Below are 17,230 nucleotides of genomic sequence, written 5' to 3' on the forward strand. Positions count from 1 at the left end.
GCATATAAATTAGGAGGAAGTGGATTTGCTCTGTCCTGAATTCCCACAGTAAGAGCTCATATAAATTTTTTGTTGTTTTGTGATTGGCCAAACTGAATTTCTAACTGTGTTTCTAGGCTAAACAGTAAGGCAGTTTAATTCCTCACACCGTTTCCAGCTTTAGCCATGCAACCATATACTTAAAGAGTCACTAAAGAGAACATGAGGTGAGTTTTAGTTTGACTGACTCAAAGCTTACCTTATAATATCCACAGTTTAAGCTTTGTATTTCTATATCCAAGGACACATATCTGGTATTGTGATTTCTTGAAAAGTGATGAAGTTTAGAACCAATCTCGGTGTCCTATGGACATAGGTCTGATTTGATAAGAATTGCCAAATCCCAGTGCCACAGCTCTATGCCCTCTGGCCCATCCAGTAGTGAGGCTGAGCGGATTTGTCTAACAGGTTCGTGCACACACACAGTACTTGTACAGATATACTCAATGACCAGCCCTGCAGATTGACACAGTCAGGACACATGGCACTTGCAGAAACACAAACACCAACTTCCTCATCTGTTCTCTTCTCTAGCCAACCAGAATTAAAACTAGTTAGAGGAAAGCATATATGATACATATATACATACATGTATATCCATCCTGGCAGCTGGGCTCAGATGCTCAGTCTATCCAGTAGCTGCCTCTGCCTCCCAGTCTACCCTGTTGCTAGTACCTGGGCCTCCATGGCAGCTGCTGGTACTCAAACCTAGACACACACACGAGTGCTCGGACACACACACATAAGTGCTCGGACACATGCACACCCACACACCATAAAGGCCTCTGGTACCAAGCCTTAGACACCCAGCCAACCCTGTATCTGCCCCTGGGTCCCCTGGCCTTCCAGGGGGCACTGCACAGACATACACATGTTCAAATGGGTCTCCTCAGTAGCTAGACCAGACCTACAGCCTCACCAGGAGCCAGTCCCCAAACCCCACAGACTCCCCACTCACCGTCTTGGACCTCCTGGTCCTTCAGTTGCCAACTTGCAGACTTCCAGTATCCGGCCCAAAATTAGGGCAGCTCTAGGACCTGCCTTCCAACCCAGTGTACTCTTTCCCAGCACTCCGTGATGAGCCCTGTACCCCTGGACAGTGACCTCCCTTGGAATGTGAGGTGCCCAGGGGGCCATCCCCATGGACACTGGCATGTGGCATCTCCTGGCCCCTGGGTATGAAGGTACCCTGGGACAAACCTCAGGGGCCCAGAGTGGATGTTTGTGTCTCTGACTGGGGTTTTGGTGTTCCAACACCTGCCATCATGCCTCTGCACTCCTTCACCTCTGTGGAGATAAGTCTTTAATCATATAACCTAATATAACCCATAAAACAATTTCACATGAACAATAATTCCACTTGAAAGCAAAATTATTTTTTTATATTGTGATGTATTCCTGCAAAATTATTTCCATCTATTCATTGTCCTCTGCATGACACTGTTTCAAGGAAAGCTGTTACTAGCATAACTTCAGTTATTTACTTACATGAGGCACATTTAAAGAATTGAAGAATTCTTAGAGAAGATTGAGAGGGAGGTTATTTAGAGAGAAAAGGTCATTGGCCAGGTCATTTAAAAATGACAGCTTAGTAACAGAAATAAAGCAAAAGCTAATATGTAGGGTAATTGTAGTAGGCAACTGGGGGAACTATGTTTGGGAGAAAGTAAGTAAGTCAGAAGACAGTTTACTTGAAAAAGTTTGTGGGCATTCTTCCTTCAACACTGTATCATAGCCATCTCTGTACTGCCTTATTTCCTCAATTTTCCTGATGATATGGCACATCTTTTTTTGTCAGCAGCACATGTACAGGTCTGAAAGAAGAGAGACTTGGAAGGTGAGGTGAGAGAATTTTTTCATTTCCTCCTCATTTATAGCACCTCCTTGATGGAGAGGGAACAAGAAACTATCACTTGACAGAACAGGAATGCTCAACACAATTTTCTGTCCTCACCCACTATTTTTTTGCCTTCTAATCTTCACCTTAAAAATCCTTTAGGGAGATTTTATCCATGCTCGCACCCATTTTCTACTCTGAACATAAAGTGCTCAAACTTTCAGAGCCCACGATTTAGAAGAATGTTTTGGGAAATGCTGGGTGATGATGTTTCAGTATTTTTCCCTTGACATTCAGACAAAATTACATAGAAGAACAGGCAGTAACAGATTCAGTTACTATGGAGTTAAGTATTATAATTTTGTGAGGCAGTGTCCAGGAAGTGTGGATTTGTGGAGAGAGAAAAAAAAAAAAAAAGGAATAAAAGGAATATAAGTTTTGGAGGGATCCTTTCCCTGAAGACTACATACAGAGAACTCCTGACTTAATACAAATTTTCTTGTTTTTTGTTTTTTTTTTTTGTATTAGACATGCTGATATGAGATAAATAGCTTTAACATCGTCTATGACATCCTAATGTTCTTCTTATTCTTGTAAGTTCCAAGGACAACAATTTTAAGACTTTGTGAGAAATAAAATAGTGCCAAACCCTTGAACTTCTTGAACATTGTGTTTCACTGAGAAGCACTAAGCTGTCAGAAGAAACAAAGGATATGGTTTAATACCACATACACCAGTTTTACAGCAGTATTAGGAAACTGCACTGAATTTTAGTAGTGTTTCTCTGATTTACAGTGGCGTAAGTGAGTGCAGAATCAATCTTACTGGTTTTTTGTTTGTTTGTTTGTTTGTTTAAAGTGGTTTAACTTTTAGCAGTGTGAATTATTTTATGGTTTTGTTTATCATCAAAGTACCGTGGTCTATACACAGTAAACTTGTCACATCCCATTATATCCATGAAGTGGTGAATTCATAAGCTGTTACCCAATGTGATATAATTTTGTTTACTTGAAGAGTACAGCAATACAAAGATTAACAGAGACAAATGCCGATTTAACTAAACAAGATAATCTGGAAGGCTGCAAGACTACTTGCCTGCCACTTCAGCTTTGCTCTCCAATATCTGATATCCTCTAAGAAAATCTGTAACCAAATTAAGATTGCTAATAAAGAAGTTTTACTCTGATTTGGCATGCTTTTATGCTTTCATGCAAGCAAAGTCCTAGGAAAAAAAAAAAAAAGTAGAGAATATAAATTTTAAAATGTGCATAGAGGGAATTTTGACTCTTCACAATTGATGTGATCAGCGCAACCCTATTGTTGTGGTTTGGTCAATTAGTACTAATGATTGTTAAAAGGTGAGGATTCAGAGCCAAGTAATATATTAAAAAATGATCAAAATAAACAGAGGAGTCACATACTAAACTATGAAGAGACATGTCACATAGTAAACTATGAAGACATAAGAGAAGTATTGAGTAACTAAATGACGAGGATCTTCAATCTGAAAAGATTTATTCTTTTGTCACAAATAAATTTCTCCATTCTACCATTATATACAGGACTGAAAAAGTACACTTCCATAAATGCAAAACTTCACATGCAATCCACAGGTGAGCTGCATATTGGACTGAGATGTGCTGAAAACTACTTTCTCCCTTCAGCCTGAAAACGTTGCTATAAACAGTCCTAATGAAGTATAACTCTATCTCCTGACAAATTAGAAAACATGAGCAGACTCACTTAAGTTCATATTCGCAGCTGCTTAGAAATTAAAGCCAGAATAGGTCTTCTCGTTCAGTGTTTGATTCCTTTGGTAATGCAGAATTTTTGTTACAGTTCTTTTCTTTTTAAGTGTTTATCTCATTTGAGTATATATGGACCATTTGTAAAATTATATTTCCATTTTGTGTCCTGGTGGGCTTTCTCTTCAAAATCAACACCACTTTCAAGATCTCATCCCCTCTTCTCCTGTAACTTTCTCCCCTTTGATGAAAGTCTGAGTATATTTTCTATGCCACTCCTAATTGTTGATTCATATCTTATAATTATTATTATTCATAGAATCAAAAACGAATCCCAGAATGGTTTACGTTGGAAGGGACCTTAAACATTATCTAGTTCCAAGCCCCCTAATATTGGCAGGGACACCTCTCACCAGACTAGCTTGCTCAAAGCCCCATCCAACCTGATCTATTCAAGGGATGGGGCATCCACAACCCCTCTGGGCAACCTGTTCCAGTGCCTCACCATCCTCATAGTAAAGAATTTCTTCATAATCTCTAATCTAAATCTACTTCTTCATATGTAATCTAATCTAATTTAATCTCATCTAATCTAATTGATCTTTTAGTTTAACATTACCCCTTGTCCTATCACTATACTCCCTGATAATAAGTTCCTCTCCTACTTTCTTGGAGACTTTAAGTACAAGAAAGCTACTATCAGGCCTCCTCTTCTCTAGGTAAAATTATCCCAGCTTTCTCAGCCTGTCTACATAGAAGAGGTACTCCAATCCTTTATAATCCCTGTGGCCCTCCTCTGGACCTCCTCTAACAGGTCTATGTCTTTCTTATACTGTGGACCTGAGAACCAAATGCAGTGTGGTTTCACAAAAGCAGAGTAGAGGGGGAGAATTTCCTCCCTCAACCTGCTGGTCATGCTTCATTTGATGCAGCCTAGGATACAGTTGGCTTTCTGGGCATACGAACTTTCTTATTTTGTGTAAATCACGGAATCACAGAATGTAGCTAGCATTATAAACAACATGTGATCATCCTGGTCATAATTTAGGAAAGTATAAATGCAAGATATTCTTCCTTCCTTTAGGAAATTCTTCCAAATGTGTCCCATACTTTAATGTAATTTTTCTTGTACTTCTCTGAATTTTAGAAAATTGAAACTTCCATTCTGAAAATAAAATTAAGAGCATAGTACCTTCCCCTGCTATGTATTCTGTCAGTGTTTATGCAATATCCAAATTCAGTCCAAACCATTTTCTGCTTATACCAGGATGACAATTCATAAAATAAACTTATCACATTTCTAAATATATATATGAATTTTTCTGAATGGTATTTTTAATTATTTATCTTTAATATTTTCTCTTTTCTGAGGGAAACAGACTTTCTTCCTTTTATTTAAAGAAATCTAACGAGATCTCAGCTGCCATAACTTTGGAGGTAAACTGAGCTCTGCAGCTTCTCATGAGCTATTGGGAAGTATTGCAGGGAGGAAAAATGTCAATCAGAGTTTAACAGGATTGGTTTTGAAACCAGGGCTTTCAGAAAGTGAGGTGTGTTTTTTTTTTCCCCTTTGATTAGAAACATGCTGCAAGATCTTCAACATTTTCTGTTATCGAGTGCTTCTAATAAGTAGGTATATCTATTTCTTGTTCTTTTAATTGGGGGACCTCCCTTTGATCAACACAGGCTACCACTGTGAAAGATGAGAAATTATTAGAACAGCAGTGTTCTCTCATCTTTCCGTTGTAGAATTGTTCAGAGCCAAATCATGAAGATTCCTCATTATAAGAAATAAAAGTGCCAGTAACTTCATTTTTTGGTATCTAACAATAACAGCTAACATACTGAACAATTTTCTCTCTCAGTCTTAAAGGAATATCTCCTTTCATCACAACTTTGTTTCCCATCCCTTGTCTTTTGCTCTGTGACATCAGGAGATTCTTTTCTTCCTCCTGGACAGAAAGAAAAGCAGCAAGAAGTTGTGGCAATAACAATTACCAGTTAATAATTCATAACATTTGAGTTAAAGAGAGTAAGTGGCAAAAGCTTCATTTCTCATCATTTCAAGCCTACCACATGTAAAATGTGTAAGAGTTAGGGCAAACTTCATTGAAAATGAAGAAGGAAGTGCAAAGGATACTAACCATAAGCTTGCTAGAAAAACAATGTTTTGTTCTACCTATCTGTTTATATAATAGATCACACCTTAGAGAAAGGATTTGAGAAATCACATATTGGGTATGTGTTCTCTACCAGTCCCAAAACAGTTTCTGAGAAAGCCATATGTCTATAAAATGAGTGAATAAAGGGTTCCCATCTGTCTTTAACAATATAACGTCTTGAACATATATTCTGTCATCTGAGGCTGGCAGGAGTTTTCTCGTTAGAAATCCTTCAGAATATCTGATTGTGCATCTGCAGATTAGTCAGACACAAATAACAAGAACTTGAAATTATGTATTTGCTATTTAAGAAAGGAACATCTTTCTCATTGTAAGTTTGACAAAGGCTCTAGTCTCAGAGTTTTGCAGTTTCTGCCAGGACAACTTGATATTGTAGCAAAATTTATACTGAATTTTAGCATGACACCATTGACACTGTGTGCCTCCAGACTTACTCTTCCAGACTTTTAAATTAGTAAACTTTGATGAGTCTGTGAAAAATAGGAAATTTTGATGAGTCCTGTGAAAAAAAAATAATAATTTACCTGGGAATTGAATATGTTCTTCAAAGCTCCCAGTTTACGACGTCTTAAAGAAATAGTATTTATTAATTAAAGAACAGCTAAACATAATGCATGTACGCGCTGCATTAGGATTTATTAATAAGAATTTTTAGTAATTACTTTTGTCCCTCAGCTTTTCATATTCATAATGTTTAATCTCATAATACATTGGTAAAGTATTGTTTTTGTTTTAAATATGAGGAATGGTTTTACATTGCTTTATTCATTAGGAAGTTAGATAGGTCATATAAAAAATGTTAATGCATTTTGTCATGTTTCCCATTGCAAGTCTGAAACCACAGGGCCCATCTAGTATTCTGTGAAACAATTCTAATCTCACAATTAATTTTTTGTTGTTATCGTAGTTTCTTCTTCAGGGGAATTCCTAGTATACAGAATATAAAATATGCAGGATGAGTACTGGAGAATACTCTAGTCATTACAAAGATAAAATTGCCATCAGGTATCCGTTTATATCATGATTCCTTTACGTATTCACTGTAGAACTAGTCCAAAAGTATTGTTGTGATGATAAAATTGTAATGAATAGTCAAATACGCAGTTTTGCATTTGGAGTTGCTGTGGAATAGTTATATTAAAGAACATTGTTGTTATATTTACTAATTTGTAAGACTATCAAATGTCTTTTCAAGACCAATTCACCTAATTCTTCTCTTTCCTATTAATTTACACTTTATTCTGACATAAGGTTATTAGCTGGCACAAATCAGAATTCTGTGTTCCTGAGAGTATCAGACCAGGTAGGACTAGCCTCAGAAGCAAGAGTGACACTGTATGTCTATGAGCTCAGGGTCATCTTCAGGAAAGAACTGCAGTTTCATGGTTGTTACTGTTCGTGTAGTGGCCTATAATCCTAAAAAATCTCTAGAACCTTTAGGCTTTGCGTCATGTGTTGACTGCTGTTTCTTTCCAGCTATTGACAATTTTTAGAAAGGGCCTGGAAACACACAGTTCCCAATCTTAATGCTTACAAATGAAATCACTTTTGACTACAAATGTAATGGGATATTTGGTTGTTCTGAGTGCTTTCATTTTTCTTTTCCCTACAATGTTCAGTTACAATGGTCAAGTGTTAATGTCTCAGTTGTCTTGGCAATTAGGTCATCAGACACGTCAGGTATAATTCCCTATTGTAGTGGTTTATACAAGTTTGTGTATTTCTTAGAATCATAGAATCATTAAGGTTGGAAAAGACCTCCAAGACCATCTGGTCCAATCATCCCCCTACCACCAATATTACCCACTAAACTATGTCTCTAAGCACCATTTAAAGCTCTGTTTTTGGAAAAGTGCAAAGTTGTTACTGAGAGAACTGACCTAAAATGAAAATGTCAGACAATGGCTAGCAAAGCCTCAGTTCAGCAAAAAACATTGTGTGTTTTGGAAGACCTCAAAACAACAGTTAGTCAATGGGATCATACCATTATCACAGAACTATAGCATATCCCAAGTTGGGAGGGACCCACAAGGATCAAGTCCAACTCCTGGGTCCCCAAAGTACCACCCCAAAAACAAACCATGTGTCTGAGAGCAGTGTCCGAATGCTTCTTGAATTATGACAGGCTCAGTGCTGTGACCACTATCGTGGGCAGCCTGTTCCAGTGCTTGACCACCCTCTCAGTGAAGAACCTTTTCCTGATATCCAACCTGAACCTCTTCTGTCACAGCTCCATGCCATTCCCTCAGGTCCTGTCACTCTCATCAGAGAGATCAGTGCCTGCCCCTCTGCTCCCCCTCACAAGAAAGCTGTATATTAAAAAGCTGTATTATAAGAAAACACTTCACGGGAAGATATCAACATGTGTCAGACTCTTCCAAGCAGTGAGAATCTGCAATTTTCTTTGTTTATTTTTAGGCCAGCCAGCCAATACAAAGAGGTGATATTCCCACAATATATAGTGTTGTTGTGGCCTCCCCTTGAATATTATGTGCAGTTCTGGTCTCCACAGTATAAAAAGAGTATTAAGACACTTGAATGAATCCAGCGGAGGGCAGCAAAACTGATAAAAGGACTGGAAGACATTTGTATGAGAAGAGGCTGAGGAGACTGGGTTTGTCTGGTTTGGAGAAAAAAGGCTAAGAGGTAACCTCATTGTACTCTACAAGTTCCTGAGGAGGGAAAATGGAGAAGGACTTTATCTGAAAGAATAGTTCAGAGAGGGTACTTCTAACAACAGTCACAGGGAGGGGGGCATTAAAAAGGTGAACAGCACTTTTCATACTGGGACCTTGAGTATTTTATGGTCCAGACATTTATGTAACAAACATCTGTGTTTGTAGAACACTGTAGTTTGGCAGTCTGTATTTCATCATATCTTGCTGTAGGTTTTTCACCTTGAAAAAAGATAACCAAGTTAACATTTTTGATATTGAAACAATACATGTAGGGTGGGCTTACTGTGAGGACCCCACAGGTGTTTATTTGGTGTGTATTTAAGGCTGCGTGAAGGATTAGCACAATGATTAGCTAGCTCCCATGCTGTGTTCTTCCTGAATATGGGTTTAAAGTGTATGTTTAAAATATTGTATAAAAGGGAATAAGCATTAAAGATACATGTAATTGAGTGTGAATATTGTTATTAATAACAAAATTTGATTGGCATTGGAAGCTAAATTAGACAAATTTAGTTCAGGATTTGAATGATGCATCAGCACTTCATGATACTCCCACTTTTGGGAAAATGAAGTCTGTCTATTGTCAAATATCCAAATGGTGGGAAAATAAATCTTACTGAAATTTAGAACAATTGGGAACATCATAGGTTATTAAGGCCAGTTCCAGAGCACAACAGTGACAAAAAATAACCTGGAAGAGACAGTGTGCTCTTCCCTGGTTTGACCATAACAATGCACAGTAATTACAGTTTACCTCACAGAAAACCACACTTTGGACCCTCTACCATCAACATATTAACTATTAAAATACATTTTATTTGTTAGTTAGAATCATGGGAAATATATGATACCAAATATATCTGGTATCAAGATATATACCAGAATACACCTGATATCCAGAATAATCCAAATAGTGATGACTGTGTAGGAAGTGTTCTGAAAATGTTCAGTTTAAGACAAGACTTAAAATTAGATTCTTTGAAAGCATGTCTGATATTTGACCTCTGTATTCGATGCAGGTTGTGCTCTATAACTTATGTGAGACTTCAACCATATATTAGAATTCATAAATAAATTCTGCAAGGAACAGGGAAAAGAATTGACAGATACACTGATTGCACTGGGGCACTCCACTATTTACCTGTATTTGTTGCTATTTTGCTGACACAACCATCAACTCTATACAAATTATTTTCTCTGGTATTCACAAATGCATCATAGATTGACATGTTATCCTGGTTCTGAAGGCTTTTGAATTTGTTTTCCAAATCAGATAAGGTTTTAGGGGCCTTTAAAATTGACACAAAAATAGGAAAGAAAGATGTAAAACCATTTTGTTTTCCCAATATATAATATAGTTTTAATTTGTTAATTTTTATCTGCTAGTTCACTTTTAGAGAAAATATACAAATTGGGAATTCTTTGTTTTAGATACATATAAACATGTAAATATACATGTTTAATGGTGTGCCACGTCTTCACTACATATCTTTCACAAGTCATGTCCTGAGAACCTAACATAATAAAAAAGAATGCTTTTTCTCCATTCAAATAATTACTGCAAGGTATACAGAAACAAAACAAAACAACAGAAAGATATTAAAAAAAAAAAAAAAAAAAAAAGCATGAACATTTTCATTTTATAAATTGAATTATTTTTTCTAGTAACAATGAACATATTTCCAAACATACTTTCCATCCATTGTTTATGTAATGCCTTAAAAATAGTGATTAGAAAAAGAGTGGCAACTTGTTTGAATGGTGCACATCAATGAAATGTGCTGACAATTGTGCAAAGATTAGCATCAATATTTGGAATTAATATGGCACAAAGCTATATAGATTTGGTGGGTTGACTTTGGCGGGCTGACAGACCCCCACCCAGCTGCTCTCTCTCCTTGGCAGAACTGGAGGAGAAAATGTGCAGAAAAAGCTTATGGGTTGAGATGAAGTCAGGGAGATCATTTATCACCTACCATGCCAGGCAAATCAGTCTCAACTTGGGGAAAATCAGTTTAATTTATTGCCAATTAAAATACAATGGCATAGGGAGAAACAAAGACAAAATAAAACACCTTCCACACACTTTTTCCAGGCTCAGCTTTACTCAATCATTCCCAACGCCTCTACCTTCTCACCCAGCCCGGAGCAGTTCAGCAGGTTGCGGTCAGTTCATTCCTTCTTCTTCACAGTTTTCTGTGCTTCAGGGGAGTCCTTCAGTGGGCTGCAGTCCTTCAAGATAAACCTGCTTCAATGTGGGTGTTTCATGGGCTATAGTTCCTTCCAGACACGTCTACCTGCTCCATGGACAGCAGGAGAATTTCTGCTCCAGCACCTGGAATGTCTCCTCCCTCCTTTCTCTTAGCCTCACAAGGCTATTCTTCACTCATTTTAGTCCCCTTCCTCAAGAAATGCCTATCTGGCATTTTCTTGCTTTTTTTTTAAAATAAGCTTTCCCAGAGGCACCCTCATCTTGACTGATGGGCCCAGCTGTGGCCTGCAGTGGGGCCATTGGAGCCCTCTGGAACCAGCTGGGGCTGGCACGGGGAAGCCCTGGCCTCTTCTCACAGAGGCCGCCCCACTGCCAATGCCTGTCCACCTACCCCTAGTACAGTGTATTGAAGGAACAAGGAGACTAAGTTGTCTTTTCCTTTTGTTTCTGTGATGCCTGCTTTCCTTCTTTTAGCAAGATATGCAGACAGCATTCTCACCTATTGTAATTAAGTTATACAATTCACACGTACTGAAGATCTGACTCTGTTTGGTATGCTTCAACATATTTGTACGCTGTGTATTTTACTTCTCCTCTCCACAGCTGAAAGAACTAGACAATAAAATAATTGATAATACTGTCTCTTACATTAACATGTCAAAATTCACAAAAGGTATCATAAAAATATCAAAGTGACTCTAATACAAGCAAAACACATGAAAATATGTATATTGTTTGCATAACTCTATGAATGTCTTCCTACTTTCCAGAAGTACTTCCTATTTTACTTATTGTTTTATATCAGGTATAAAGACATAATATTTGCAATATTGGATATGAAGTGAAAGAAATTTAATTCTTTGTTGATAAAATACAGAAGTTCTCCCTTTCAGGTTGCTCTTTCAATGAAATACAGATTCTAACAGCTCTTGGTTTTAATTACAGAAAAGCATTTGGAATGAAATTTTCATGTTAATACCACACATAAAGATGAAGAAAATCAAAGATTGCCTTGTTTTCTTTGCAGGTTTTTCAGGCCAGTACTGTGAAATAGAATTGAATGAATGTGATTCGGCTCCTTGCTTGAATGGTGCTGTCTGTCAGGATGATGTCAACAGATATGATTGTTTTTGCCCTGAAGGTAAGTTGTTCAAAATAATTTATTTTTATTTTCTCTGACAATTTTAAAAATTGCCTTCAGTCTGCAAAATATCTTCTTGACAGTCTAAAACCCTTTTTTTTTTTTTAATTTTCTGTCTCTGAAGATAAGTTATTCTTTAATGAAGTCTCATTTGCATTTTAGTCCATCAAGGCACCCAATAAAACAAGCACACTCAAAATGAATGGAGGCAGATATGTGTTATATTTATCAAACAAAACCTCATGATTTTACCAAAAGCTGAATAAGTGAAGGAAAACATAAATGTGTAGCATGTGAAATTCACAGAAAAATGTATGAATAAGCTTACAAATAAAACATTTTATCCTGATTTACTAATTTGCTGTTTTGTGACTGAGCATAAGAAGCAGACTATTGTGGCCAAAATAATGATTTTATAGTAGTTCTTCAGTATGAAAATGTATTAAAATTTTCACAGACAAAAAGAACATGTATTTCAATACTTTTGGTCAGTTTCTGTAAAAATGCATATTGCCCAGTGTATGAAAAGTATGTGAACAAATGATTGGTTTCAAGAAAAAAAGTAGTTCAAGGAGAAAACAAAAAGCTTTAAAGCATTTAATATTGCATTGTCTTTCTGTAATACTTTTTAAAAACATTTTTCTTCTGAATATTTGTATTTTTATAATTGTAATTTTAGTTAAAAAGAGTCAAGTTCATGTTTTATAAGCTGATAATTTGTTTCTGCGTTTTAAAATTTCTTATACTTGCTTGAGTTTAATCTCAAACAGTGCTGTTTTGTATGTATGGACTGATGGTGAATTGATTTCGTAGTGTACAATATTTCAGTTATTTTTATACTAATACAAGCATTCTAGTGCTGATGATAACTATAGAAGCTTATCACAAAAGATGAAACTGTTACAAATAATTCTTTTAAGTACAGCCTCCATCATTAGTTAGTTTAAATTAGAAGCCAAAACAGATATTGGAAAGCAGTTGAAAACTGAGCTTGGAAAAGATCATACTGCTGTTTACTCTTCCTGATCAGCTTACAGAAAAATAATTCTTGGCATCCACATTGATAATTTTGTGGCTTACTTGTTACCTGTGAGACATGGGTCTGATTAAACTGTGATTGCAAACGAGAGCTGTTACTATATACATTATTAATGAACTCAGGGTAATTCTAAAGTTTTATGACTTAGGGATCAGTGGAAATTGGTTCCATGGTCAGTTTGAGAAATTATGAGAATATGGCTTGCACTGAGGGTGCTGATGGCTTAGCATTAGTCATGGTCTTTCTGCAGCCATGGCCTGTGACAGCACTAATGACAGTCATTTCGTAGCATGACCATGAATTAGAATACATTTACAAGAGCGTAAAATGACAGATATTGCAGTGGAGATTCTCCTGCAATTTCAGGTATTAAAAAAAAATAAAAATCTTTTGGACTTCTTAGCTTGCTAAAAGTCACTATTACACGAGAAACAAATAGAGATTAAGTGGAGAAGTGACTATTTGAGAGTTGATTATTAAAAATATAATCAGATGCCCAAATCCCAGCACATCTGTAATGTTCTCAAAATGGCAGAAGATAAACCAATTCTTTAGTTTCTGCTGAACATAAAGTTCAACTAGATTAATGAAAACACTGAATCCTAAAATTTGTTCTTTCAATTATTAGCTCTTTTTAAAGTAAGTTTGATGGTCAAATTATTTTTTTTATTAATGATAGCACAGGAAAAGCTTTTAGGAAGATCTTTCAAAAAGAGTTCAAGATAATTGTATTGCAAGAGTAAATTGAAACTAATCTATTCTTTAGAAAAAAAAATACCCAGAAAAGGCACACACGTAGCTGAATAATGCATAAAATTATTATTTTTATTTTTTTTTTCCTCCCCAAGGATTTGAAGGTCTTAACTGTGAAATGAACTTTGATGAGTGCACTTATGGCTTCTGTAAAAACAATTCAACTTGTTTGGACCTGATTGCAGACTACAGTTGTGTTTGTCCTCCAGGATTCACTGGTAAGGTATATTGTACTCTGGATAAGGCATTAAATAGTTAAATGTTTATTTACTTTTCTGAAAATAAATTAAAAAAAAAAAAACTCTTTGTGATTGCACTTTGTTGAGTATTTTAGCATTGATAGAAGTAAAATTAATATTGATAATCTGCTTTAGCTTCCTTACTAAGATGATAAAAAAATGAAAAGTGTGTATGATTTTAGACTAATTGATAGAAAACAGAACTATATTTTGTCTAGATAAAAAGTGTTCAGAAAATACATAGCTCATGAAAAATATTATTTCATCTTTTCCTAGGCATGCAACAATAGCTATAGTTGGTGGTATTTATCTTCAGAAGATCATATCACAGCCATAATTTTCTTGTGATTCAGATGGAAAAAAAATAGAATACAATTTAGCAAGAGTACACTTTGTTCTCTTCAAGAAAGATGCCATCATATCCTTATGATAATTAGGTTGGAAATTACACAATTATTTGTGTGTACAACAGGCTTAAGAAAATAGCTCTTGCATCAGGAGCAGTCTTCATGAACCTACTTGCTGCCAGAAGCAGCTAACAGGATCATGGGGAAATCGATAAAACTGTCTCAGAAAATATGCTATCTTAACAACTAATAGGCCGTGATGTCAGGGACTGGAACACACTGACTTTCAGCTGCTGATTTCAGGGAAGCAAATGGAATGGCATTAGTATGATATGAGTGGTAACAAGATGAGCCATGGCAGCAAAAAAATCATCATTTGCTGGGCAGTCTCAGCAATGCTATGAATTTAGTGGGTGTTCTATAAAAAGTAAAATGTGTGTGTACAGGGTGTTCAAAATCTGTGGTGACAGAAAAGGAAAAAAATAAAAGATCAATTATGGAAAGATGGGTTAAACGAATGAGTCAAGTGGTGAAGGACGAGGAGACAAATTTAAGTTATAAGTAAATAAAGCATTTGAGGTTGATAGTAACGCCAATGACATCCAGTTTAGGAGAAAGTCATGTATTTTATCAATGGTTAACAATAGGCAGATGGGACATAAGGAATGTAAAATGATACACAGAAATGTAGAATCTGTGAAAGTAATAATAGTTGCAGTTCCCACAGATGTTTGCAGTTTTGCTTAATTCATGCCAACATATTCTAATATTATTCTGCATTACAAAACTGAAATGTGCTCTTTTTCCTACCAGATCATATTTTACTTTTTTCTTTGATAACTGGCTTTGTTGTTATGAATTTTTATGCCTGTATTATGTCAATTAGAAAAATAAAGGAGGTGACCACAAAGTATCTGTTAATGTAAATGGGAGAATTTTTAATGACACTTTTAAAATAACAAACTTAAAAAAATAAACAAAACAAACAGCAACAACAGAAAACTCTCACTGCTGTACCACAAGGATCAAAACAGAAAACATATAACTTTTCTGTAGTAGGTTCCAAATAGTCAGTTTTAACTAGCGAATGCAGGAAAAGCTGTTCCTTTGAAAATACAGCTACAGTTCTTCAGGATATAAGGGAGTTCACATTACAGAACCAGAACTATAAGGAGAATTTTGGGTGTCACGAAAGCCTGGAACAAGGTATATTCTCCCTAGAAGGAACACTTAATCCTAGATTCATACTGGTGCAAGCAGTTTGCTAAGCTGTTCATTATAAGACAAAAAAGATTAATGTTCTGTCGATGATAAAAATAGTTACCAGTGGATGATAGGCAGATTTTAATGGATACTTTGAGGGCTATCAATAGTACATTATGAAAAGTTCTGTCTTCTTATTATACTGTGTTGTTGTTGTTGTTGTTTGGTTTTGGTTTTTGGTTTTGAGATGGGACAGCTCCCACAAGAAAACAAATCAGCCAGTGCACTGATTGGAACTGGAAGTGGGTATAAGGGCCCTCCTGATTACACTGAGTATTTTCATTTGTGCTTTATGCTATTTGTGCAATAAATGCACAATCAGCTGTTGTGGATGTCATTAAATCAGATCTCTCCATGCCTTCTGACAACTGCTTCATCTTCCCTAGAAATGGTCTTTGATGGCAAATACTGTATATTTGAGCTTGTATCTTCTAAGAAAAACAGTAGTAAATCAGCATATTGTCCACCAATATGCTGATTTAATGCAAGATTTACAGATTTCAGTATCTTGCTACTTTCTGAATTGCCACTCTTTACTTATGGTACCCTTTATGTCGCATGTACTTCTGAGTACTAGGACTGATGTAAATGTTCCTGGTAGATATTGCCATAATGGCAGTGGTATACTCAAAATAAGTTTAGAAGCAAAAGGAAACACTGTACATACAGGAATTTATTGTTCATCTAGTTAATATTTAAGCAATGTAGAAATCCATATTATATAACAGATACAGAAAAACATCATTAGCAGGAGAGTCAAAATTGTTATACCAGAAAACCTGCTGTTATCTACCCATTTTCTTTGTTATGTTCATCCTTCCAGTGTCCCTTCTGAGGAAGACAAGGAAAAGCCTTTCCTTTTCTATGAAATCAAACCTTGCTGTCCTGGTTTCAGTAAGGACAGGGTTAATTTTCTTCCTAGTAGCTGGTAGAATGCTATGTTTTGGCTTAGGATGAGAAGAGTGCTGATAACACCCCGATGTTTTAATTGTTGCAGAGCAGTGATTACACCAAGCCAAGGACATCTCAGCTTCTTGCTCTGTCCTGCCAATGGGCAGGATGGGGGTGCAGCAAGAGCTGGGAGGGGACAGATCCAGGACAGGTGACCCAAACTAGCCAAAGGGGTATTCCATACCATCTGACGTCATGCTAAACAATATATAGGGGTGGCTAGCTGGGGGAGGGGGCCAGACTGCTCGGGGTTAGGCCGGACATCGGTCAGCGGGTGGAGAGCAATTGCATTGTGCATCACTTGTTTGTACACATTATTAGTAGTAGTATTGTTATCATAATTGTTGTTATTATTAGTGTTGTTATTATTATTTTCCTGTCTTATTAAACTGTCTTTATCTCAACTCACGGGCTTTACTTTCCCTTTTCTCTCCCCCATCCCAGAGAGGGAGGGGGAGGGGGAGCGAACGGCTGTGTGGTGTTTAGCTGCCGGCTGGGTTAAACCACTACACTTGCTTTCAAATGCCCTCTTGTGGGAGTCAGCATACACAGAATTACTGCAATTATCCCCTATTAAAGAACTATTGGACAAATGGACAGATGGTGGCAGTGCCATTTCCTTCCATCACAATATTTTGTTGGGTTTTATCAAGTGGAGGGCTTACAAGCACCTCTAGCAGTTGAGACATGTAAAGACAGTCCATGCCTGTTAAGCCATACCTGTTTACTTAGCATACTATTCAGATGTAGAACCTGTGCTGTAAATCTGGCAAACCTCTGCCTATCTGGGTAACATTCATCCC

The 17,230-nt window shown here is 36.6% G+C and overlaps 1 protein-coding gene across 1 annotated transcript in view; it reads left to right on the plus strand.

Annotated features, from left to right (window-relative positions):
• The window catches only part of EYS (eyes shut homolog), an 830,760-nt gene that overhangs the window by 196,008 nt on the left and 617,522 nt on the right, over positions 1-17,230 (plus strand). The window contains exons 12-13 of the mRNA XM_068678264.1: positions 11,722-11,835; positions 13,723-13,845. Of these exons, the coding sequence (XP_068534365.1) occupies positions 11,722-11,835; positions 13,723-13,845 (237 nt within the window). The remainder of the gene's footprint in view (positions 1-11,721; positions 11,836-13,722; positions 13,846-17,230) is intronic.

The sequence above is a fragment of the Anas acuta genome, chromosome 3 (assembly GCF_963932015.1).
Source record: "Anas acuta chromosome 3, bAnaAcu1.1, whole genome shotgun sequence".
NCBI classification, from domain to species: domain Eukaryota; kingdom Metazoa; phylum Chordata; class Aves; order Anseriformes; family Anatidae; genus Anas; species Anas acuta.